This window comes from Ahaetulla prasina, chromosome 13 (genome assembly GCF_028640845.1).
Source record: "Ahaetulla prasina isolate Xishuangbanna chromosome 13, ASM2864084v1, whole genome shotgun sequence".
Lineage (NCBI taxonomy): Eukaryota > Metazoa > Chordata > Lepidosauria > Squamata > Colubridae > Ahaetulla > Ahaetulla prasina.
The window spans coordinates 4,404,991-4,430,941 of NC_080551.1; the positions used below are offsets into that span (position 1 = coordinate 4,404,991).

At 44.9% G+C, this 25,951-nt stretch overlaps 1 protein-coding gene and 1 non-coding gene across 3 annotated transcripts in view; one reads left to right on the forward strand and one right to left on the reverse strand.

The window, feature by feature from the left end:
- Positions 1–24,879, reverse strand: part of RAB11A (RAB11A, member RAS oncogene family) — a 44,155-nt gene extending 19,276 nt beyond the window's left edge. For both annotated transcript variants that reach the window (XM_058156396.1, XM_058156395.1), the window contains exons 1-3: positions 24,721–24,879; positions 10,316–10,511; positions 4,803–4,996 (exon numbers count right to left, since the gene is read on the reverse strand). In XM_058156396.1, the coding sequence (XP_058012379.1) occupies positions 4,803–4,996; positions 10,316–10,511; positions 24,721–24,763 (433 nt within the window). In that variant the 5' untranslated portion in view covers positions 24,764–24,879. The remainder of the gene's footprint in view (positions 1–4,802; positions 4,997–10,315; positions 10,512–24,720) is intronic.
- Positions 24,880–25,426: 547 nt separating this feature from the next.
- Positions 25,427–25,498, forward strand: TRNAQ-CUG (transfer RNA glutamine (anticodon CUG)). The gene has a single exon. It is a non-coding gene; the product is annotated as a tRNA-Gln (tRNA).
- The last annotated feature ends 453 nt before the right edge of the window (positions 25,499–25,951 follow it).

Consider the following 25,951-nt stretch of genomic DNA (forward strand, 5'->3'; position numbering starts at 1 on the left):
ATTAGATCTCTCAGCGGCTTTTGATACCATCGACCATGGTATCCTGCTGCGATGGTTGGAGGGATTGGGAGTGGGAGGCACCGTTTATCGGTGGTTCTCCTCCTATCTCTCCGACCGGTCGCAGACGGTGTTGACAGGGGGGCAGAGGTCGTCCGCGAGGCGCCTCACTTGTGGGGTACCTCAGGGGTCGATTCTCTCACCTACCCTGTTTAACATCTATATGAAGCCGCTGGGTGAGGTCATCAGTGGCTTCGGGGTGAGTTATCATCTGTACGCTGATGATACTCAGCTGTACTTTTCCACCCCGGACCACCCCAACGAAGCGGTCGAAGTGCTGTCTCGGTGCCTGAAAGCTGTACGGGTCTGGATGGGGAGAAACAGACTCAAGCTCAATCCCTCCAAGACGGAGTGGCTGTGGATGCCGGCACCCCGGTACAGTCAGCTGCATCCCCAGCTGACTGTTGAAGCAGTTAGTGGCCCCAAAGGAGGTGGTTCGCAACTTGGGCGTCCTCCTGGATGGACGGCTGTCCTTTGATGAACATCTGGCGGCCGTCTCCAGGAGGGCCTTTTACCAAGTCCGCTTGGTCCGCCAGTTGCGTCCCTTCCTTGACCGAGATGCCTTATGCACAGTCACTCACACTCTGGTTACGTCTCGGTTGGATTACTGCAATGCTCTCTACATGGGGCTGCCCTTGAGGTGCACCCGGAGGCTGCAGTTAGTCCAGAATGCGGCTGCGCGAGTAGTAATGGGAGTCGCTCGTGGCTCCCACGTAACACCACTGCTCCGTAGTCTGCACTGGCTTCCTGTGGTCTTTCGGGTGCGTTTCAAGATTTTGGTTACCACCTTTAAAGCGCTCCATGGCTTAGGACCCGGGTACTTACGAGACCGCCTGCTGTTACCCTATGCCTCCCACCGACCCGTACACTCTCATAGAGAGGGTCTCCTCAGGGTGCCGTCCGCCAAACAATGTCAGCTGGCGGCCCCCAGGGGTAGGCCCTTCTCTGTGGGAGCATCGACGCTCTGGAATGAACTCCCCCCTGGCCTACGTCAAGTGCCTGATCTTCGGACCTTCCGTCGTGAGCTAAAAACATACTTATTTACTCAAGCGGGACTGGCATAATAATTAATAATTTGATTTTAAATTGGGGTTTTATTAATATTCTTAAATATTTTAAATTTTAATTTTAATTATTAGCCGTTTTTGTAATTTTGCTATGTTTTAATTTGTTTTAATTGTACATATCTTGTATTTTATTTCTGGCTGTACACCGCCCTGAGTCCTTCGGGAGAAGGGCGGTATAAAAATTTAATAAATAATAAATAAAATAATAAAAAAAGCAAAGTGCACTGATTTTCTTAGATGCAGAGAATGGAGCTTTGCTGTTCAAGATTTTGGAAGATATGAATTTTGGAGAATATTTTATAAAATGGGTAAAACTGATTTATGCTTCACAGAAAACACAAATAACTGTTAATGGAAATCTAACAAAACCATGTCAGATACAAAAAGGAACGAGACAAGGCTGCCCATTTGCCATTCTCTTGGTTTATTCAATATTTCAAGAACCAAAATGGAAACAAAAGGGAAGGGCTATAAAAGAATGTGCAAGTAATTCTCAATTTATGACCGTAATGGAGCCTGCCCATCATGGTCATAAGCTGTAACAGTCATAAAACAGGTCACCCACGTGACTAATCTGATTTTACAACCTTATCTGCAGTGGTCGTAGAGAAATGCCATCTTTGTTAACAAACCAATAGTCCTCAGTGGGCTGATTTTGCTAAAAACTAGAAATAAATTTTTGGCAAAACTGTTATAAAACACAGTCATGTTACCATGGGATGCTGCATCCTGGCCACTAAGTGCCTCACCTGTGGTCACATGACCATGGATGGGGAACATCAGAACTGTATCCCCAGGTATGGCCATCGTAACTGTGAACTGTCACTAAGCGACCGTCAAGAGCCACTTTTATGATGAGTGGGGTAAAACTTGTGGTTATAAATATGTAAATGGAATAATGGGAAAATATATGATTGAAATTTACACTATACTATAGTCTTAAAGAGAAGCTTTATAAAACGATGTATTGTTGGCACACGTCACCAGAGAAATTGTCTAGAGCAGAGGTGACAAACAGGCAGCCTGCGGACTGGATACGGCCTGTGATAGTCCACCAAGTTGGCCCATGGGGCTGTCCCGGAGATGGCAAGGGCCCAGCCCTTGCCGTCCCGGGCCAGGCCATACCCATCCAGTCAGACACAATGACCAGGCCATGCCCAAGGGCAAACAAACTCCTGATGTGGCAAGGGATGGGATCCAGTTTGACATCCCTGGTCTAGAGCATGGGTCTCCAACCATGGCAACTTTAAGACTTATGGACTTCAACTCTCAGAGTTCCTCAGCCAGCTGGCTGAGGAACTCTGGGAGTTGAAGTCCACAAGTCTTAAAGTTGCCATGGTTGGAGACCCATGCTCTAGACCAGGGGTCACCAACCTTTCGGACCTCAGGGACCACTAAATTCATAATTTTAAATCCTGTGGACCACTAATGAATGGCTGGGTGGGCGAGGCAAGGTGGTCATGTGACTGGGTGGGCATGGCGAACTCAATGTCACGTTGAGGGGCACCTTGCCAGCCTCTACTTGCTACTCCTTGCCCGGGCTCCTTAGAGCCCCAACGAGAAGCAGTTGCTGGAGCTAAGCAACCACCACGAGAAAAGAGTTGGCAAAACAGCTCAGTTCAAATTGGATCTGGCCGAGAGGGAGGCTCAGCAGAAGCACCACAGTGAGGACTACGAGCATAGGCTTTCCAAGCAGAGGGAAGACCTGTGAGAGTGCAAGGCCAGGTACCTGCGCCTGGAGGCTCAGCGGGCTGAGATGGTCTGCCACTTCCAGGCCATGATGCTGTCCCACTGGAACAAGGCCCACCGGCTCTTTGCCACCAGTGGTGCTTCTCTCCAGCCGTCGCCCAAAGCCCCATCCCAAGTTGGAATTTCTGCCCCCCACAAAAAAAGACCCCGAAGGGGGAGACTCTTTGCAGCAACACAAGCCTTCATTGCACGTATCCAGCCCAGGGGCCGTAGTTTGAGGACCCCTGATTTTGTGCAATATTTAAAAATGCAAATAATTTCTCTGGGGACCACCAAAATTTTCTCACTGCCACCAGTCGTCCACAGACCACCAATTGGTGACCGCTGCTCTAGAGTGTATAAAGGTCCTTCAAACGTTCTCTGGAAATGTGAACAGCAAGAGAGGAGGTTTCATCATGTGTGTTGGATGCGTTAAAAAACCAGAAAGTTCAAATGTGTACATAATGCAGAGGATTTTAAAGATTAATATACAATTGAAATCGGGGGCTTTTCTCAGGGGACTGATGGACAAACAGTTGGGAAAAAGTCATGGAACGTTAACTGCAGTGAGTTTAAAGATGGAAAGATTCAGCATTATCGAATGCTTGATGAAAATGATATGAAAAATTGATATATATTTTTTACTCAGAGAAAAGGCAATGTCAACATTCATTGTTGACTGGAAACCCCTTAAAAAAAGTACAGAGTTTTCAGCTTTTTAAAGAAATATAATTTTAAACATTAATTATAAGACTCCTTCCCATGGGAAAATGTCGTTGTTTTGAATTCTTTTAAAGCAAAACATAAAACGATGGGAAAGAACCAGAAGGATCTAAAGATTACAATTAAAGGAAAAGAACAGTTAATTTGACTTACCAATACAGAATGGAGCAAAATAATTCAACATTAGATAATATTTGAAAATCAGGGACCCAGAAGCTAATTTTAAGAAGGCCTGACATTTTACGTAGACTGTCTTTAAAAGATGATACACTGGACCAGCTAATATCTTAATAATTGAAAGAGATACACAAATAAAAAACCTGGATAATTCTCCTACTGGATTTACAGAACATGCTGTTAAAACACTGAAGAGTTAATGAGAACAGAGAAAAAAGGAAAGGAAAGGAGCAAGACAGTTAAAAGAAAAGGAAGACATATAAAATTGGTTTATTTGATCAAGGTTAAAATAGATATTTGGTTACCTCTTAATGGACTTTTGCTGACCAGACTTTAAGGATTTGTTTATAGATAAGAGATAAGATACGAGAAGAAATCATTTATCGAATCTTAAAAGGTGATAAACCACTGAAATTATTTATACTCGTTATGAAGGAGAAGTCATTTTTGGTATATTTCTTTTCTTTATTATATTATTTTCTTATTTTCTATTTTCCTTCCTATTTTTTCTTTCCAGCAACTTCTATAATTTTTCTAATACTTTTTCATTTGTACTTTTTAATTGTAATGCTTAATAAAATTACTGCAAAACTGCCCCTCACCGCCCAATGTTGGGCTTGACAGAGTTTGTCTCTCATCTAATTTAGCTCCAGCTTTCCAGCCAGACAAGCAGCATCAAGAACAATTAAAGCAACCTGCTATAAATGTCACTCTACAGGCGAGGACGTCCCAGGTGACCATCGGAGGGGGTCCCAAACCAGGGGTGAAATCCAGCAGGTTCTGACAGGTTCTGGAGAACTGGTAGCGGAAATTTTGAGTAGTTTGGAGAACCGGCAAATACCACCTCTGGCTGGTCCCAGAGTGGAGTGGGAATGGGGATTTTGCAGTATCCTTCCCCTGGAGTGGGGAGGGAATGGGGATTTTACAGTATCCTTCCCCTGCCACGCCCACCAAGCCACGCCCACCAAGACAAACCACACCCACCAAGCCATGCCCACAGAACCGGTAGCAAAAAAAATTGAATCTCACCACTGTCCCAAACCCACTGACCTGCAAAGGCTCGGGCCTCATCTGTTGGAACGGCTCGCAGGTGACGCAGGTCGCTTTTGTTCCCCACGAGCATAATGACGATGTTGCTGTCTGCGTGATCCCGCAGCTCCTTCAACCACCGTTCCACGTTTTCATAGGTCAGGTGCTTGGCAATGTCGTAAACCAGTAAGGCCCCCACGGCACCACGGTAATAGCTGGAGGAACAAAGCACAACACTGATTATCCATCATTTAAGTTTATAGGCCCGCCCGCTCATTGACAAATCTGGGTGGCTTACAAGGATGGAAACAAATGCTATATCAGAGCCACGGTGGGGCAGTGGTTAGAATGCAGTACTGCAGGCTACTTCTGCTGATTGCCGGCTGCCTGCAGTTTGGCAGTTTGATCCTGATCAGCTCAAGGTTGACTCTGCCTTCCATCCTTCCGAGGTCGGTAAAATGAGGAGCCAGAGTGTTGGGGGGCAAGAGGCTGACTCTGTAAACCGCTTAGAGAGGGCTGTAAAAGCATTGTGAAGCAGTATATAAGTTTAAGTGTTATTGCTATTGCTATACTGGTAGTCCTTGGCTTTCGACCACAATTGGAACCAAAATTTCCATGGCTAAATAAGGTGATTGTTAAATGAAGAATGTCTGATTTTATGACCTTTTTTGCCAAGGTTAAGTGAATAGCTGCAGTCGCTAAGTGAATCCCACGGTCGTTTAACGAATCTGGCTTTCCCCACTGACTGCTTGTCAGGAGCCAGCTGGGAAGGTTGCGAATGGTGATCAGGTGACCTGCAACTGATGTTAACATATGATAGGCACCCAAATTTTTATGACATGACCGCGGGGAGGCTGAGATGGTCGTAAGTGCAAAGATCAGTCGTAATTCATGTGTTTCAGTGCCGTTAGAACTTCAAATGGTTGTTAATGGTTCTAAGTCGAGGACCGCCTGGATATTAAAATGAGGGGAGGGGGAAAAAACCCTTACCCTATGCACCTTCCATTGTGGAAATCTGTAGACTACAAATTCAATCTCAACAGCTAAAGGGCCAAGAGCTCATTCTTTGACAAACATTTGGTCCTGACTTGCCCATTATTGGATTCACACATTACACTGAGACAGGGGGCCAGAAAAGGAGTCTCAGAGTAGATAGCAATAGCACTTAAGACTTATATACAGGGGTGGGATTCTACCGGTTCAGGCAAACTGGTACCTCCGACAATCAGCCGGGAGCGAACCGGTTCGCTCTGACGATCAGGTAGGCCTGCCTGCCTGTCCCTGCGCTTTACTTACCTTTATCTTCTCAGCTGATTGGCGTGGCAGAGCAGATTGCCGCACCTCAGCTGTGTTACTACCAAGTGGTAACACAGAAGGTTAGTATTTGTAAAACTGCGCACGCGCGATCAGTGAACCGGTTGTTAAACCGGCAGCATCCTACCACTGCTTATATACCACTTCATAGTGCTTTACAGCCCTCTCTAAGCAGTTTTGCAGACTCATCATATTGCCCCCAACAATCTGGGTTCTCATTTTACCGACCTCGGAAGGATGGAAGGCTGAGTCAGTGATATAGCCCCCACCTTTTTTAAAAAAAAAATTGGTTGAGGTTGAAGAATTTCAAGAATAAAATTTATACCTAAAGCCTTACAGGTGCATCTGCTCCTTCACCTAAGAGAGTCAGCCTGGTGCAGCGATCATGGTGAGAAACTACAAATGAGGAGGCTGTGAGTTCTAGTACTCCCTTGGACCAAAAAACTGGCCATGTAACTTTGGGCCAGACACCCTCTCTCTCTCTCTGTCCAATCCACCTCACAGGGCAATAGTTGTGTGGAGACAATATGAGGTGGCAGCAGTATATTGAATGCCTAGTTATAGAGAATAAAGGTGGGACATATATTAAACAAATAAATAAATCCCGCGTGTCCTTTGTGGTCCCACTCACAAAGGGCAGGCAATCTTCCACGTGTGAGAGAAAACCTGAGGTTCCTGATTGCTGATTGTTCCCGATTGCTTATTTGTACCTTATGATTATCATTAAGTGTTGTATCATTAAGTGTCAAATTATATCCTATGACCATCATTCGTGTTGTAAACGTTGTACTTTGATGAAGGTATCTTTTCTTTTATGTACACTGCAAGCTTATGCACCAAAGACAAATTCCTTGTGTGTCCAATCACACTTGGCCAATAAATTCTATTCTATTTTCTATTTTCATTCTAATTGATGAGAAGCATTATGTACAACCATCATCTATTTTAACCATGATCTGTTAAATTACAACACACTGAACATATGCCAATGAAACTACACTGCACCTGAGTGTAATGAAGAAACTTAATAGGTAAGATGCAACTGATCCTCAGCAGATAAAAACCCACTAACTCTTAATATCTGAGAGCCTCAAGCTAGTTCTGTCATTATGTGCTTTTTGTTGACAAACCTAATAACAAGGATTCCGGACTTCTATGGCATTCGTTGTTATCACATCATTCCTGATTTCTTTACAAATAAAAAGAGTCTTAAAAGCTTTTCTTAAAAGCACTTAACAAGGGTCCAGGAGCAGAGAGTTTCACACCCATGGAAAGGGAAGCCGACATGGTGCGATTTAGTTTTAAATTAAGGGTGCACAATTTTTTGCAGAGACCAAGAAAGTAAACGGGAAGAACTAAATTTGATTTCATGTTATATTTAAATTTACCTTGCTTTTAAACCAGAGTTTCCCAATCTTTCTGGTTTGGTGGACTGGCAGAAGCAGTGGCAAGAGAAGAAGAGGGGATGGTTTTGCAGGTGCGCACAGCTTTCACAAATGCAACTTTGTGCACGCGCACACGTGCCCACTACTTCCCACGGCCTGGTTTCCAAAGGGCTGTGGACCCAGGGGTGAAATGCTTCCGGTTCGGACCGTTTTACCCAATCCGGTAGCGATGGCAGCGGGTGGTTCGGAGAACCAGTAGCAATAATCCCTGCCACCCCTGCCACCCCAGCTGAGCTGCGCAATCATCAGAAGTTGTTTTTTTTTCATCTTTTAAAAGCATTTTTTCTTCAGCCAAAAAAATGCTTTTAAAAGTAAAAAAAAGCCTCTGATGATCGCGCAGCTCAGCAGGGATTGTCAGAACCCTTTAAAAGCATTTTTTCTACAACCTCTTCGGCCAAAGAAGTCTCGGGGGGTGGGAGGGGGGAGGGAGGGGAAAGGGGGAGAGGGGGGGAGATGAAGGATCAATGTAAAGGAATGATTGAAGATAAGTAATTAAGAAATAGAAATAATTTGAAATGAAAGCGGGGCTGCTCAGCTGCCATTTCAGAAGGGAATGGAAAGGGAGAGGAGTGAGTGAAGGAAGAAAGTAGGTAGGAAAGAGAGAGGTAGAAAAGGGGGAAAGGAGAGGAAGAAGAAAGGGGAAAGAGAGAGGGCTAGAAAGGGTGGAAGAGAAGAGTAGGGAAGGAGGAGAGGATGTAGAAAAGCGAAGGAGAGGAAGGATGAAGAAAGTAGAAGAAAGTAGAGAAGGGAGGAGGAAAGGTTTGTTAAGGAAGGAAGTGGTAGCTGGGCAGGCCCGAATAAGTAACAAATGAAAATTAATGATTAATGTTGAATAAGAGACTGTATATTGAATAGGTTGTTGGAAAATGAAAATAAAACTTTTTACAAAAAAAAAAAAAAAGCTTTTAAAAGACTCCTCTGGCGATCCCAGCTGAGTTGCCTGATTTATTTATTTATTTATTTATTTATTTATTTATTAATTAAACTTTTATACCGCCCTTCTCCCGAAGGACTCAGGGCGGTGTACAGCCAAGATAAAAAGCAGTAAGTATACAAAGTTAAAAATCAATTTAAAATACCTATTCAATAGTGGCCGAATTAAAACCGTCAAATTGACCAACCTAAAATACCCCATATAAAATTACAGAAAATTTAAGAATTTAAAATTTAAAATTTAGAAATTTAAAAAATCTAAAAAATCAGTCCAGTCCGCTTGGATGAATAAATAAGTTTTAATTCGACGAAAGGTCCAAGGTCAGATATTTGGCGCAAACCGGGGGGAAGGTCGTTCCAGAGTAGGAGCTCCACCGGAGAAGGCCCTCCCCGGGGGGGCCGCCAGCCGGCATTGCTTGGCGGACGGCACCCTGAGAAGACCCTCTCTGTGAGAGCGTAGGGGTCGGTGGGAGGCATGTGGAAACAGCAGGCGGTCCCGTAAGTACCGGGCCCTAAGCCATGGAGCGCTTTGAAGGTGGTAACCAAAACCTTGAAGCGCACCCGAAGACCACAGGTAGCCAGTGCAGACTGCGCAGGAGAGGTGTTACCGGGAGCAACGTGGTGCTCCTCAATCACCCGCAGCTGCATTCTGACTAACTGCAGTCTCCGGGTACACTTCAAAGGTAGCCCCATGTAGAGAGCATTGCAATAATCCAGTCGAGAAGTGACGAGAGCATGAGTGACCGTGCATAAGGCATCCCGGTCAAGAAAGGGGCGCAACTGGCGGACCAGGCGAACCTGGTAAAAAGCTCTCCTGGAGACGGGCGGCAAGGGGTCTTCAAACCACAGCCGCTCCTCCAGGAGAACGCCAAGTTGCGCACTCTTTCCGTTGGGGCCAGTGACTGCTTTCAACAGTCAGCCGCGGTTGCAGCTGACTGTACCGGGATGCCGGCATCCACAGCCACTCCGTCTTGGATGGATTGAGTCTGAGTCTGTTTCTCCCCATCCAGACCCGTACGGCCTCCAAACAACGGGACAGCACTTCGACAGCTTCGCTGGGGTGGCCTGGGGTGGAAAAGTACAGCTGAGTATCATCAGCGTACAGATGATAACTCACCCCAAAGCCACTGATGACCTCGCCCAACGGCTTCATGTAGATGTTGAACAGGAGAGGCGAGAGATCATCACAGGCTTTTAAAAGTATTTTTTAACAACCTCTTCGGTGGAGGTTGTTTTTAAAAGTAAAAAAGGTTGTTTTTAAAAGTAAAAAAAAAAAGGTGGCCACGCCCATCCAGTCACATTACCCCCCCAACCAAGCCACGCCCACAGAACTGGTAGTAACAAATTTTACATTTCACCCATGTGTGGACCCCTGATTTAAACCATGTTAATATAGCTAATGTGACTATTCCCACTACGAAATTTTCTTCCTCTTCTTCTTTTAACAACCCCATAATCCCTTGCGGGGTAGAATCTGGGCTACTGAATGGAGGTAGCAGAGTGTTTTAATGGCCGGATGCCCTTCCTGTCGCCAATGCGGAGTTTTGCTCAACGGATATATTCTCATTGTGCCCAGAGAGAGGAATATTTGCCTCTACCTAGGATTGAACTCATAGCCTCCTGATTGTGCGGCGAGAGCTCCACCTCTAGGCCACCGCACCACTCCACATAATTTTCTTCCTCTGCCGTATTAAAAATAAATTTAGCAATTAAAAGTATTGTTGTAAAATTTCGGTTTTAATTAATCCAGAGGAAACTGTATAGAAAACAGGGTGGAGACGTAATAGAAAGATAGACCCATTTGGATGCTCGGTCTGGGCAGGAAGGGGAGGGACCACTTACGCAGATGTGATGGCTCGGTATCGTTCTTGCCCGGCCGTGTCCCAGATCTGAGCTTTGATGGTCTTGCCGTCCACCTGGATGCTCCGGGTGGCAAACTCTACACCGATGGTGCTTTTGCTCTCCAGGTTGAACTCGTTACGCGTGAAACGAGAGAGGAGGTTGCTTTTTCCAACTCCGGAGTCCCCAATGAGAACCACTGGAAAGGTGAAAACCGGAAGATTATTGGAGAAAGAAAACTTGGAACAAAAAAATAGAACGTTGTTATTCTATATGTCTGTTATGGTGAACTTATTGCACGCATGCCAGAAGTGGCACCCAAAGCCAACTCTCTGGGCGACGCCAGCCGTCACCGGTTGCTCTTCTGGTCTTTGCGCACCAGAAACTGGAAGAGCCACTCCCCAGCGCGCATGCGCATGCTAGGAAGCTGAGCTTCCGGTTTCCGGTGCGTATATGGATGCCGGCCAGCTGGTCTTCGTGTGCGCATCCGTGCCAAAAACCGGAAGGCCATGTGACCTGCGGGCATGCACATTATGGAAACCGGAAACTCAGCTGCTCTTCTGGTTTCCAGCGCTTCCACACACTCACACTTGGTGTGGAAAAGGTTCGCCAACATTGCTACATGTCAACTGCCGCAAGATTTTTTTGGGGGTGGGGGGGTGGGGGGAGAGATAGAAAGGCCCATCAATTCCCACAATGGAAGAAGGGATGGAAAAAGTGATGGAGTTGGCACAGATGGCAAAAGTAACTGTTTGAATTGAAGAAAAATAAATATATGCCATTGTAACTCTGAACGGCCACTAAATGAACTGTTGCAAGTCAAGGATTACCTGTACTTATAAAGTAATAAATAAGTTCAGAAGCGCATAAGCCTGCCAGAGGAAGAAGGCTGGCCTTTTGAAGTCGACTGCTGCTGTGAAGCTATGGAGTAAGGGCGTAGTTACCCGAGATCCAAAATAATAAATCACAACCCACCAACAAGCTCTTCCTGAGAAAACAAGCCTCTCGCACATAAAAAGGGATCCATTATGCTAAGCAGCCCCAGCGGGGAAAACGGAGAAAAACACCAAAGGTTATGAACATTCCCAGGCGGCCAAGCCAAAGCGGCACACAATTCGAATGCCAGCTTAATGAAGTTTTTCTGGCTTCTCTGGAAAGCAATCAATCTGGGGAGCCATAAAAAGCACCCAGCACGGGGGTCCCCCAAAGCCAACCAGCCTGCTGAATATTCCCCATCGCCCTCCCAGCAGCCGGCAGGGCACAATTAGCTGGCCTCAGCAACTCACAAGGACACAAGCCAGGGAGGAAATCCATTACCTCATTGGGTAATCAGCTGACTCATATTTACAGATCCAAAACAGTTTAAAACCACTGCATAGGCTGAGGTTCTGCAAACACTTGGCAAACAAAGGATTGGGTGGGAAATGAAACCAGCCTCCAGCAGGCTGGAAAGGTATTTTTTTCCAGGGGCAGAAAAGACGAAATATTTTAAATATTTTAAAACAAATGCATGGGGGGGGATATAAATACCCCTCGATTTACGACCATTCGTTCAGCGATCATTCAAAGTTCCCCCAAAGGTACTTTTTCCGGAGGCAACTGGACTTTCTTGTTTTTTTCTTTTGAAGACATTCAAAAGCCTGGATGACTGAGAATCTCTACAGACTTTTAGCTATCCAGTTTGGGACCTTTTGAATGGTGTGGGAGTAGGAATAGATTTCCAGAGGGGGAAAAAAAACCTGCAGACTACAGGAACCATTTGCACCACTCAGGTGACCCTGAGGACACAGACAAACCTCCAGGGGCTTCAAGGACCCTCTAAAAGGATGCAAATGACCAGCTGTCTGCAAGGAGCATAAATCCTCCCATTCCCCACCATTCAAGTCAGAGCTGAAGAAGCTTCTTGGATGAGAAGCGAAACGTCTTCAAAGAAGAAACAAGAAAGTCCAGTTGCCTCCTGAAAAAGCACCTTTGGGAGAACCGTGACCTGGATGGCTGAGAATCTCTACAGACATTCAAAGTTACAACACTGAAAGAGTGATTTATGGCGGCTTTTTTCATACTTAAGACCCCTGCAGCAACTCCATGGTTGGGCAATCAAAATTCAGACAAAATTGGCAACTGATTCATATTTATGACGGTTACAGTGTCCCGGGGTCACGTGTCCCCTTTTGCGACCTTCTGACAAGCAAAGTCAAGGAGGGAGCCAGATTCACTTAACAATTGTGGCAAGAAAACTCTTTTTTGTCTTGCTTGGGAGCAGAAATGTTGGACTCAATTGCGGCCGTTAAGTTGAGGACTACTTGGGTGGAGGAGGAGAATGACAGGTTCGCTTTGCCCATCATAGAATTTTCCAAACTCTGCACGTGGCCCAGAACCTCCAAAGGAGGTCGAACAGAACATGAAGTGGTGACTTGAAGGCCAGAACAAGGAAGCAGAAGTGATGCAAAGTTCTCCCGTCTGTGCCGTAATTCCCAAGCGTGTCAGAACACAACTCCCATCAGCCTGGGCCAAGAATGGCGGAAGCCAGCGAGACAAGTTCAGCCAAGGGTAAAAGCAGCAAGAAGATCAAACTGAAGTGCCTCCAAACCCCTTCTGTAAAATAGTCCCTTCTCTGAATGATATCCAACCTTGCATAATTTTTAAATTATTATTTTCATTTATTTATATCCCGCCTTTATTATTTTTACAAGTAACTCAAAGCGGCGGACGTATCCCACACACCTTCCTCCTCCTATTTTCCCCACAACAACAAACTTGGGAGATGGGACGGGCTCAGAGAGAGGGACTGGCTTTTGTATCTAAGGCAGGACTAGAACTCACTGTCTCCTGGTGATTGGCCCAAAGATACCCGGCTGGCTTTTATGTCTTAAGGGGAACTAGAACTCACTGCCTCCTGGTGATTGGCCCAAAGATGCCCAGCTGGCTTTTATGTCTTAAGGGGAACTAGAACTCACTGCCTCCTGGTGATTGGCCCAAAGATACCCAGCTGGCTTTTATGTCTTACTGGGAACTAGAACTCACTGCCTCCTGGTGATTGGCCCAAAGATACCCAGCTGGCTTTTATGTCTTAGGGGGAACTAGAACTCACTGTCTCCTGGTGATTGGCCCAAAGATACCCAGCTGGCTTTTATGTCTTAGGGGGAACTAGAACTCACTATCTCCTGGTGATTACCCCAAAGATACCCAGCTGGCTTTTATGTCTTAGGGGGAACTAGAACTCACTGTCTCCTGGTGATTGGCCCAAAGACTTCCAGCCGGCTTTTATGCCTCAGGCAGGACTAGAACTCAGGGTCTCACGCTTTCCAACCTGGTGCCTTAACTAGATTGGGAATTCATTTCTAGAAAAGATCTGAATGGATTTGAGGGATTACAGGGAGAAGCAGGATCTGCCCTTTGCCCATGGAATCCAACTTTGTGCATTAGAAGGCCAACTATGCCATGAAACTTAACTTGGACAATAGAATCCCAGGGAGTCAAATTCACAAAGAAAGTCTATTCTACAAGGACCATTCAGTTACTCCTGATATAAGAATAAAAACAGCCAACCCAGTCTCTGTTCTCCACAAATTACTGAAATCAGTGTTCAATAAAATCAGATGAGTGAACCCCAGCCTCAGATAAGAAATCAAGCTCACAAAGAAAATATTGATCTTTTTAATTAAGATTTGTTGAAAAACCTTGCCAGGAAAACTACAGGGACCTGTCCAGAAAGTTTCTGAGAATTGAACATGATTGAATGAAGGGGGGAAGTGTATAATTTCAAAGATGAAAAAACAAACATACATGAATAAGAATAAAATTAAAAAGAAAAGAATAAAAAGTGAGAAAATGAGAAGAGAAAAGGAAGAAAAGATAATACAAGAAAAAAAGAAAAGAAATATATGAAGAAGTAACTTCTCTCTTCATCACAGCATGTAGAAGCAATTTCAGAAGCTTATCACTTTCTCTGAAAATACAATAAAACATCTGCTTCCCATACGTTCAGTTCAGGTCAACAAAAGTCCATTGGGGGTTACCAGAAATAACATATATATTTTACACTTGATCAAATAACCCAACTTTATATCCCTTCCGTTTGGTTTTAACAATGTTAATTTAGTTTATTTAAATAATCTCTCAGAAGTTTATTTCTTTTCATGGTGTCTTTGTCCCATCTCAGAAAATCCTTCAAAATTTCAACAAGTCTCTTCCAAATCCAAAATATGAAAAATATCCAAGTCACTCTTCTGGTTTCTCATTTGTATATCCCTTATAATTACTAAGACATCAGTTGGTATCATTTGTATATCCAGTATAACATCTTTTTTTCTTACCATTCTTGTAACCTGTCATTTTTAAATCCATATTCAAATCAAATACTGTCTTATCCAGTAAAACTTGTTTCTATTCTATAATGTCTTTTAAAACCAGTTAGTCTATGATAGCAGACAATTTTAAGATTAACTTGAGTTTATTGTTCAGAAATGCCTTTCGGTTCATCCAGAATCAAAGTATTTTGCTCCATTTTGTGTTACTGAGGCAAATGTAAGCATTTTGAATTATAAACTTCAGTTTATTTCATGTTCCCTCTGGTGTCTAACCTTCTAAATCCCATCTTATGTCCCCCCCCCCACCCCCCACCCCGCAAATAACAGCATTTTCCCATGGGAAGGTTTCTTCTAATTATTTGAAATCCCTCTGGACCTTTAACCCTTTCGTAACTTTCTAAAATAAAGATTCTAATCAGGTTTTTGATGTTTATTCTCCCTCCTCATTTTTTTAAGTCTTTAATCTTGCCCTTACAACTTCTTTCTTCAAGAATTGAAGGGGACTCACTCAAGGAATGTTGTAAAACGGATCAATCCAAAAGTTCTCAATAAATAAAAAGCAATTAAAAGGCAAGTCAAAAAAGTGAGGCTCAGCTGAGCTTTTTTGTCCATACAGACTGCATTGGGACTGCAACATTAGAAGGGGTCCCTCGACTCCAAGCCACTCGTGAGTTGATTGCAAAAATCTCTGTTCCTGCAGTATACTCAGGAGGAGCGCATGTGGGCAACCTCATAATCTCTCCTTTTTCTGCAGAGATGAAGGCAGCCAGAAGTCACCTTCTGGTTGCCCATCTCTGCTGCTCCTTTGAGGATGTCCTGCTCATCCTGTCGTCATCCAAAGCAGAGGTGTCAAACTCAATTTCATTGAGGGCCGCATCAGTTTTATGTTTGACCTCAGGGGGGCGGGGTGGGTGTGACCAGAGTGAGTGTGGCCAGCATGACATCACGCATCAGGGGGGCACCTGGGTGGCCCGAGTGCTCTGCCAGCGAAAATGGGCTTCCTGCGCTCCATTTTCGGCTACAACGGCCTCCTGCAACCCTCTGCCAGCAAAAATGCAGCGCACAGCCCTCCCAAGCTCCATTTTCCCTGTCAGAGGCATAGAGGGCCAGTCCTTTGCTATTTCCAGGGGCCCCCGCAGGCCAGATCTAAGCCTTGAGTTTGACACCCCTGATCTAAAGCGTCTCCTTCTCTTACTCCTTCTCTATCAGGACAAACACCATGCACCAGCCCTTTGGAAAGGCAAAGACTTGGATTTGAGACTAAACTGGTAGAACGTTGGATGTTCGTTTCTACCTTCTCTCAAGGCTCCACATTTCCAGAAGAGATCTCAGACAGATCAAAGGGTATGTCTCAAAAGGAAACTAAAGTGATGGGTTTCTCAGACTCAGATACCTTATTTTCTTTAAACAATAACTTATTGCATAAATAAAATTAGCAACGTTGGACGGTGAGCTGTATAGTTCGATTGAGGGACAGGCAGATGGTGATCCGAGAGGGTTTGGACTGCACCTCACAATCTTTTGCCATTCAAGCTTCTGACTGGGACAACTACTAAAAGAATACAAAGTCTAAACAAATCAAATATTCCCACAATTAATCAGGGAAAATCCAACCTCAAAGAATAGCATGGCTGCAATATGTTCTTAAAAATGCTACTCGCATATTCGGATCAAAGCTAATTAAGCTGTTATGAAATAAATGGGTTTTTTGGCAAGAGGGACAAACACACAAGACCTAAATGTCTGTAAGTTATTTTTCTTAAGTGGCTGGACATAAAGCCTCCCCTACTTAGCAAGGTAAATGTTGTACCCACAATACTTTGGGGGGGAAATGCACCCTTGCGCTCAGGCTACAAGGGATTTGTAGCACAGTGAACAGAAGGACTGGGGGCGACATGATATCAGACTTTCAATATCTAAGGGGTTTTTGTATAGAAGTGGGGGTCAACCTGTCCTCCAAAGCAGGGGTCTCCAACCTTGGCAACTTTAAGACTTGTGGACTTCAACTCCTAGAATTCCTCAGCCAGTGCTCCAAAGCACCTGAAGACAGGCTAAGAAGCAATGGATGGAAACTAATAAAGGAGGGAACCAACGTAGAAGTAAGGAGAAATTTGCTGACAGTGAAAACAATTAACCAGTGGAACAGCTTCCCTTCAGAAGTTGTGGGTGCTCCATCACTGGAGGCTCTTCAAGAAGAGATTGGACAGCCAACAGGCTGGGGGGTTGGGCTAGAAGACCTCCAAGGTCCCTTCCAACTCTGTTATTCTATGTTCTAAATCAGATGTGATTAAATGTGCAGGTGAAGGAGAAGCACTGGGGCAGGAAATGTTGGCAGCGGCACGGTGGAAGAGTCAGCACATTCCACAGAATGTGCTGGGCCTCTGTGGCTCAGACTGCTAAGACAGTCTGTTATTAACAACAGCTGCCTGCAATTACTGCAGGTTCTAGTCCCACCAGGCCCAAGGTTGACTCAGCCTTCCATCCTTTATAAGGTAGGTAAAATGAGGACCCAGATTGTTGGGGGCAATAAGTTGAGTTTGTATATAATATACAAATGGATGAAGACTATTGCTTGACATAGTGTAAGCTGCCCTGAGTCTTCGGAGAACAGCGGGATATAAATGCAAAATTTAAAAATTTTTTTAAAAAAAACAGAAGGTCCCAAGACAAGAGACTGTGCAGTCCTAAACTGGATGGGAGAGAAAGGAAGGTTCAGGGTAGCCATGCCCTAGAATCTCCCTCTTATAGGGTAGAAGGATATAGCTTTGTGTCTTTATGTCCCAAAGGTGCTTTTCCAAGAGGCAACTGGACTTTCTGGTTTTTCTTTGAAGACGTTTCGCTTCTCATCCAAGAAGCTTCGTCAAGGCTGAAGGAAGCCCAGTTGCCTCTTGAAAATGCACCTTTGGGACAACCATGATATGGATGACAGAGAATCTCCATAGACATTTAGTGATGCACTTTGGGATGAACACCCTTCAAATGGTGCGGGGAAAAACAGCTGAAGAAGCTTCTTGGATAAGAAGCGAAATGTCTTCAAAGAAAAACCAGGAAGCCCAGTTGCCTCTTGAAAAGCACCTTTGGGACAACCATGACTGGATGAGTGTGAATCTCCATAGACATGTGTCTTTATGCTTTATGCAAACGTATCATCATTTTGGTTGTCAAATTACTACAATGAAGGCTGTTCAATACTGTTCTATCCCCAACTCCTCTACAAAATCGGACGTTGCAAGTTTTCTATAGTTCTTTCCATGTTAAACTCTTAATTCCCTGCTGCTCAGATATTAACACGTTTATAATTTCTCGATGCTAAACTTTCACCTTACATAAGATGCTGTATTATCACAAATAAAAACCCATTTCTTACAGTGGGGGAAAAAAAAATCCTGCTTCTGTAACTCACCAAACAGATCTCCTTCGAGCAGAACTTTCAATCACCAACTGCACTCCAGGGAAGGTTTTTAAAAAACATTATTAAACCAACACGTTACGAGTTAAAATCGTCGGTGTTAAAGAACACGGGGGGAAGACCCTGCATGATCCAACTGCCTTGTTCCTGCAAAGTTCTTGATGACGGTTTCTAAAATGAATTCAAGTTTCCAAGCTGCCGTTAAAAACAAAAAACACGCATGATTCGCAAAAGAGTGCGCTTTAGATTTGCTTCCGAATATCAGCAAAGCAAGATTAATGCAGAAGGACTCAACCGGCTGCCCAATTGAAGTTGACAAGCAGTACTTCTGGCCACTCCTGATCAAAGGGACTTCCCAAACTACACTGTGTAATTTACTCCTAATGGAAAATAAAGACAGAATTAAGTTTCAACTGACTTGCCTCTTAATTCCAATATCACCTCTCTGATGCTGTCTGTCAATGTTGGTGTGGTGAAACGGCTGTTTTTTTGTTGAACTAGATGTAGGTTAACCGATGGTGTCACTTGGACCTACCTGCAATCCAAGATCTTGGACAAAAGTCCAGTTCCTTTGCCAAAAATCCCTTACAAGAAAATCACTACGATGTAATGTGTTTTTTCTTCTGTTCCATTACTGTATGTCTCTTTCTGAGAGGCTGCCTAGACCAGGGGTCTCCAACCTTGGTCCCTTTAAAACTTGTGGACTTCAACACAAGTCTTAAACGGACCAAGGTTGGAGACCCCTGGTCTAGACTGCAGTTTGCTTGGCAAGCTTTTTCAGAAGTGGCTTGCCATTGCCTCCTTCCTAAGGCTGAGAGAAAATGACTGGCCCGAGATTACACAATTGGCTTTGTGATTAAGGTGGGATTTGAACTCATGGCCTCTTGAGTTTCTAGTCTGATGCCTTCACCACTGCAGCAGACTGACTCTGTAATGTACCTACAGTTTTTAAAACTGTGTCTGCCGCGCAACTGGAAAACAGTTTTGAATGCTGCCTCGAAGACCCAAATAATTAAATTATTAGGCAATCAAAGGGCCCTGAATTCTCAAGGTAAGGGAAAGTACCTGCAAAGCTGAGCAGATATTTTGGGGTGGGGGTGGGCTACAAACAAGAAAGGCTATTCTCCAGCTTGTGGAGAATATATTGTAAAGAGAACTTCAAAATGTATACTTCAAAAATGTATTCGAAAATGTCATCGAGAACTAAACTTTAAGAGAATTTGCCTAGAAAAAGTGTGTCGTGCGATAACTAAAAGGCCAAACCATTTTTTTTTTCATCCAATGGTTCTTTTGAGACAAAAGGGGCAGAAAATACATCTAATGAGTAAATTAAAAAATACCTTTTATAGTTCTGCCATATAGTCTTTCCCATTCGATACGGTTTGGATAACAAGAGAATTCGCTCATGCTGGACTCCGCTTGCCAAGAAGCAAAGCTAAGCAAATTTGAGATCTATGGCTAGGTTCTGCTCTATCTGGCTGGTTTAAAATCTTGACTTATTAAATGAGCAACAAACCATGGATCCTGATCCAGAGGCGATGCTGCAACAATATCCTAGCCAGCAGGATAGGCCACGACTTTTGAGTGACAGTGGAAGAAAAGGAGGAGGACCACCTTCTGAACGACCGAAAAGAACTTCTGGAAGACAGCTCGATCAGAAAACACCTATCCTTTGAGCTCGGGGACAAAGCTGGGAGCTTTGGTGGGGAGGGGGAGGTGGGGAGGGGGGTCTCCTAGACTCACGACTCCTGCTTGAAGCCAGGAGAGTCTCTGCACAATTTTGGGTGGTGGGCCAGTTGCTTTCCTGGATTGTGAGGCCCCTGTATACAGTCGCCCGTACTCTGGTCATCTCTGGATTATTGCACCCCCAATATAGCAGGCCCCTATTGGGGTCCCAGGCCAAGAATCAGAAGCATGTTTTTAGACTCTCCCGGAAGACCAGGAGGATGGAGGAGGATCTTACCTGTAAAGGAGCTTGAGAAATACTGACCTAAAGAGAAGTTCTAAATCAGGTTTTTCCCAAATTGGGCAACTTTTAAAACAAGTGAATCTCTGGTTCATTTTTAATCGCTTGTAGCAGGAAAAGCCAATATAAGCAACCTAACAAGCTCCAGCACATTTGTTGTACCAAAATTCTGCCATTATTATAGCAACTGAGGGATATTATTTCTCTTCCCAATTTGCATTATGGAAATAAAGCCACCTTCCCAGAAGGCAACATTTCATGGTACGTGAGCAATGCTTTCATCGTTGGAACTTACTATGTAAACTCATTGCTTTATTAAAAGTCCTCGGCTTTCGACCATAGTTGAGCCCAAAATTTCCATCGCTAAGTAAGATAAAGTTTCTTTCCACAGTTGCTAAGTGAATGAATCACTGTGGTTGTTAAGTTAGTAACACGGTTGTTAAGTGAACCTGGCTTCCCCATTAGTCTGTAGAGATTCTCAGTCATCCAGGTCACGGTTGTCCCAAAAGAGCTTTTTCAGGAGGCAACTGGACTTCCTTGTTTTGTTTTGTTTTTGTTTTTTTTGAAGACATTTTGCTTCTTATCCAAGAAGCTTCTTCAGCTCTGACTGGATGGTGGGGAATGGAAGGATTGATATTCCTTGCAGACAATGGCTTCCCCATTGATTTTGTTCGTTAGAAAGTCACAAAAGCTGATCGCATGATCCTGGGACACTGCAACTGTCATAAACATGAGTCAGTTTCCAAGCATCTGATTCTGCTGCTGCCAAGGTCATAAGTGTGGAAAACAGCCATTTTTTCCCCTGCCACGGTAACTCTGAATAGTCACTAAACGAATGGTCGTAAGTCACGGATTAATAGCATACTGTTTAAATTCTATTTTACGTTTGTAATTCGTACATTGGTTAAGACTGTTATGTTATTATAAGTGTGGATGTTTTAAATGTTGATTGATGACTTTTAAAATTTATGCTATTGGTAAAGCATCACGAGGCGCCAGGCTAGGACGGAAGAGACCACGAGTTCAAGTCTTGCCTTAGCCATGAAAGCCAGCTGGGAGACTTTGGGCCAAGCACTCTTTCTCAGCCCAAACCACATGGAAGGAAGGAAGTATATAGTGTGTGTTTGCTGCCTGATGTGTAATAAATAAATAAAGGCAGGGTGTAAATAAATAACACTCAAGAGGTCATGGATATAAATGGAGTAAATGAATAAATACCACCATTAGCATGGAGTTGCTTGAAATTCAAATTATATTTATGCCGTGCAGGCCAAAATGATCTAAGAAATAATATAGGAAAGCACTTAGAGGCATGTCCAATATGTGAGTCAGTATGAGAATAATACGACAAGGCTAATTATTCTTCCTTCGTCTTGGAAGATGTTAACTATAATCGGCATCGTTGGGCAGATGTTCTACATCTAACCTGGGTCTGAAAAGCAACATCCATTCACTGGTTAGGTTCTCCAATTGGGAAGGCTTGATTGAAAGGAAACCCTGGTTCCGAAGCCCAGGAAATAAGACCAGTGTGTGTTTCCACTTCAATCACCTTTACTTCTAAAAAAGCTGGCTGCCAAGCTCTGTGCAATACTTCCTTTTTATAACGTAACGCCCGTTATCTAAGCAGACAAGTATGGTACTTCCCAGCATATCCTGTCCGCTATCAGAAAGCTGAGTAAGCAACCTGGGAAGAATGTATACCGATCCCAAAGGAAGTCAGTCACTCAAATGAATTTAGGCAGAATTCACAACAGGAAGGGAAAGAAGGTCAGTTGCAGAACCAGAACCAGACAACCCACAGCACCTTCCTCTGTTGTCCGCACAGATCAGGGTTTGGCATTCCAAAACGCCTGAATTTTGTGGGTCGGCGGGAGCATCCGCCATTCGGAGATAACTCCTGGGGGCTATGGGTCAATAAAGGCAGTGGTGGGATTCAAGTAATTTAGCAACCGATTCTCTGCCCTAATGCTTTCTTCCAACAATCAGTTTGCCAAACTGCTCAGAAAGTTAACAACCGGTTCTCCCGAAGTGGTGCGAACTGGCTGAATCCCACCACTGAATAAAGGGAATCCAATCTATTCACAAAATGGCTATCCCAAAACAAGGAGGGATGGAAAGGGGCCAAGGGAGGATATGTCTATTGCAGGGGTGTCAAACTCAATTTCATTGAGGGCCACATCAGGATTGTGTTTCACCGGGGGGGGGGGGGGCAGGTCAACGTCACTCATCGAGGCTCTGTTTTCGGCTGTGACGGCCTCCTGCAGCCCTCTGCCAGGTCCGCACGCAGCCTCCCCAAGATCCATTTTCGCTGGCAGGAGGTCATTGCGGCCGAAAACAGAGCCCAGGAGAACTGTACATTGCTTGCCCGAGCTCCGTTTACAGGAGCCAGTCCATCACTGTTTCCAGGGTGGGCCGGCAGGCCAGATCTAAGCACCCTGCGGGCCTTGAGTTTGACACCCCTGGTCTACTGCTACTTGAGAAGAGTATCCAATTTACCCTTAAAAATAAAGGATAAATGCACATTAACTGTAAAAGGTGTGCAATACATAAAAAAATAAATCTCAGATTCAAAAGCTAGCTTTCTCTTTCCAGCCACCCCTCAAAGATACAAAATAAACCTGCAAGTTCATGCCTTTCAAACAAACCTCATTAATATATTAAATCACTAACTTCCAGATTGAAAAGTCTTTGGCAACCACTTCCTCTATTTCAAAGGGCCACAAAAATTGGGGAAGCAAAAACATGTAGATATGAAAGACCCAAAGAGGAGTGAAAATTATACTTTTTCAAAACCCAAAGTCAAGGCAATAATGGCTTATTCTCAGACTGTAAATGTACTTTTTTTAAAAAATGGTTTGAAAATTAAAAAAAAAAAACCAGGTCGAGAAAACTTTTATTTGTCCAGATCAGGAAACTACCATACCCAACACATTTGGAACAAAAGTCAAGCCTCAACCCTACAAATATCTCTTAACAAACGATTGCAGCAAACATTCCAATAAAAACTATAACAAAGGTAACAGTTTAGATCCTCACACCAAAGGAGTGCTCAAGAGAAAGCTTATTAAGAATTTGATCTTTGCTGTACCCACAAAACTCTAAGAAATGAATTAAGTACTGGGGCAATAATAACAAAACGTCCTTTGGAGCACTGAAAAACAATAACAGATAAAAAGCAAAAAAAACATTCTAAATGATTCTATAATAACAGGACATTCCTGTTACACCTGATAACCTCCTTTGCTGCCAATGCTTTCTGCCACCCTGCCCATCCCTGAGCTACCCAATACCTGGCCCTTATTTAAACATTCAACTATTATGCTTAGCTAGGAAAGACAATTCTGGAGAAAAGGCAATAAACTGGCATATTCAGAATGCAGAACCTTATTCTAAGTGGGTGGGGGGGAGGAAACGAGAATGGGAAAAAAAGTAAAAGGGGTTTTAGAATTTATTAGTTTGACAGGTTTACTCCATCTTTCTTTTCTCCACCTGAATCAAATACCTTCTTCTTTTTAAAACAAGTTTGGCTAGAATTAAGGGTAACGTCTACGAACAGCAGACTGTCTGCGATTGGTAGAAATAAATGGGGTAGGATGTTTGAAGGGGGAAAAAAAGAAAGATTTCTGTTCCTAACCATTTTACACTCCATGCTGGATAATAAATTCCTCAAGAATTCAACCTTTCTCAGAGATCTTTGCTCTTTCATTAAAATGAGGTCATTTTTTTTTTTTTTGCATTGCAGAAGAGAAAAGTTGGTCTTGAGTTCAAGGTTCACTTCCAAGTACCTCAGTCTGAGTTTTCTACAAGGAAAAGGTTCCCTACCCCCCACCCCGAAAAGGCCGGAAATGAGAAAGAAGCTGAAATTTGATTATTACTCTCTGGGCTAATTGGGTGCAAAAAAAAGGGAGTGAAGGGTGAAGCCCCCCCCTCCCGCTCCATCCTATTGGTCCCCTGACAAGGAAAGGATCTCAAAGGATCCTGGGGTGGGGGGGGGGGAAGAGACCACCGAGGACCGTCCAAATCCAGCCCCCTCCCAAAACCTCTGCAGGTGGGGCGCCCACATCCTCTGCAGCCCCTCCCCACCTCAATCTCCCCCACCCCCTCGCCCCACCCTCCAGAAAAGCTAGAGGAAGCAAATCTGAATGAATAAGGGAAGAAATCAGGTTTCTGCCTAGATTGACCAAGCTGCCAAGTAGATGCCGAGACCCTCGCCAGGGAGGGGAAAAAAAATAGAGAAAAGAGAGAGAGAGAAAGAGGGAAAAGAGGGGGGGGTCTGTCCTGGGGGTTCCAGGCAAAGGAGAGCCTCCTCCTCCTCCTCCTCCCCCCCCCCATTTGGACTGCGTCTAGCAGAGAAACTGAGGCTGCTTTCATCGCTCATTTCACCCCTCCTCCTCCCACCCCCCCACCATATAGAGACTCCGCTCGGGAAGGGCGACTCCCCCCCACACACACACGCGCTTCTGCACAACAGCCCTGCGAGGCAGGACGGGCGGGAAGGTCAAGCCTGGGCCAAGGTCACGAGGGGACGCCCCCTCCCCTTGGAGACCCCCCCCTGAGGAGAAAAAGGGCGGGGCCAATGGGGAGACCCTCGTTCTGCCCCCCCTCCCCTTTTCCCACCGCGAACCAGGCAGGCCGGAGAGGAGCGACCGTCCGGCCAGGAAGCCTCCTGAGGGGCCGGCGGGCTTTTCCCTCAGGGAGGGCGGGCGGGGGTCGAGGAGCCCACCTTTGAAGAGATAGTCGTACTCGTCGTCGCGGGAGCCCCCCATGGCGGCGATGGCGGCCTCTGAGCGAAGAAGGAAGCGCAGGCAGAGCCAAGGGGCCGCTCCCTCCTCCTGCAGCAGCCGCCGCTCCCTCCGCCTTCGGACCAGTGACGCTCCGGTTCCGCCCCCTGACCGGCCTCGCTCGCTGCTCTCCGCCCACCAAGGACAACTTCCGGGGTCAGCCGCGCCGACTGCTCCAAGCGCTTCCGGGGTTACACCCTCCGCGGCTCTTCCGGTGCCGAAGGAGGAGAGAAGGGGGCCAGAAAGAGAGAGAGACAGAGACCTAAGGGGTAGCGCGCCTCATCTCTAGTTTCCGGCTAATTAGGAAGTGCCCTGTGAGTCGAAGCCGGAAGTGGGCTGGCCTGGCAGGACTCTCTGATTTTGATCTGTAAGGGGTGGGGCGGGGGAGCAAAGCTGGCTGAGGAATTCTGGGAGTTGAAGTCCACAGGTCTTAAAGTTGCCAAGGTTAGAGACCCCTGACCCAAAGGCAGCAGCGGTCCCCCCACCCTTCTCTCCCCCCCACCTGCCCACCCTCCCCTCTGTGCATGCTCGGTGGCCCTTTAAATCCCCACCCCAAAAACCATGCCGCTGTCTTGCCTGGCAGGGTGGGAAGGAAGCCTCTGCTAAGGCGGCTTTTCCACGGGCGCCAGACAACCCCGGTGGCGCTGCGGTTCCATGGTGTAATGGTTAGCACTCTGGACTCTGAATCCAGCGATCCGAGTTCAAATCTCGGTGGAACCTGCTCGGCTTCTTCCTTTTTTTTTTTCCCCCCCCTCTCCCTATCTCTCTTTTTAATCTTTGGCTGCTGGGGAGCTTCCTCCTCAGCTGCTTCTGCCGCTGAGGCTGGGTTGTTGTTTTGTTTTTTCATTTAAAATCGCAGCTTTTCAAAATCGAATGCTTTAATAGGGTGGACTTCAATTCCCAGAATTCCCCATCCAGCCTTTGCCCAGGTTGAGTCTGGCCATGCAAGGACCTAACATGAGCCTCTCCATTTGGGGAATAGAAAGAGAATTAGAATAGAATAACAAAATAAGAATGAATAAGAATAAAAAAATAAGGAGAAAGGAATAAGAATAAAAAGTAAGAATAAGAATGAAAGGATAAGAATATAAGGATAAGAATATAATAATAAGATTAAAAGAATAAGAATAAAGAATAAGAATACAATATTCTTATATTCTTATACGGATGTAA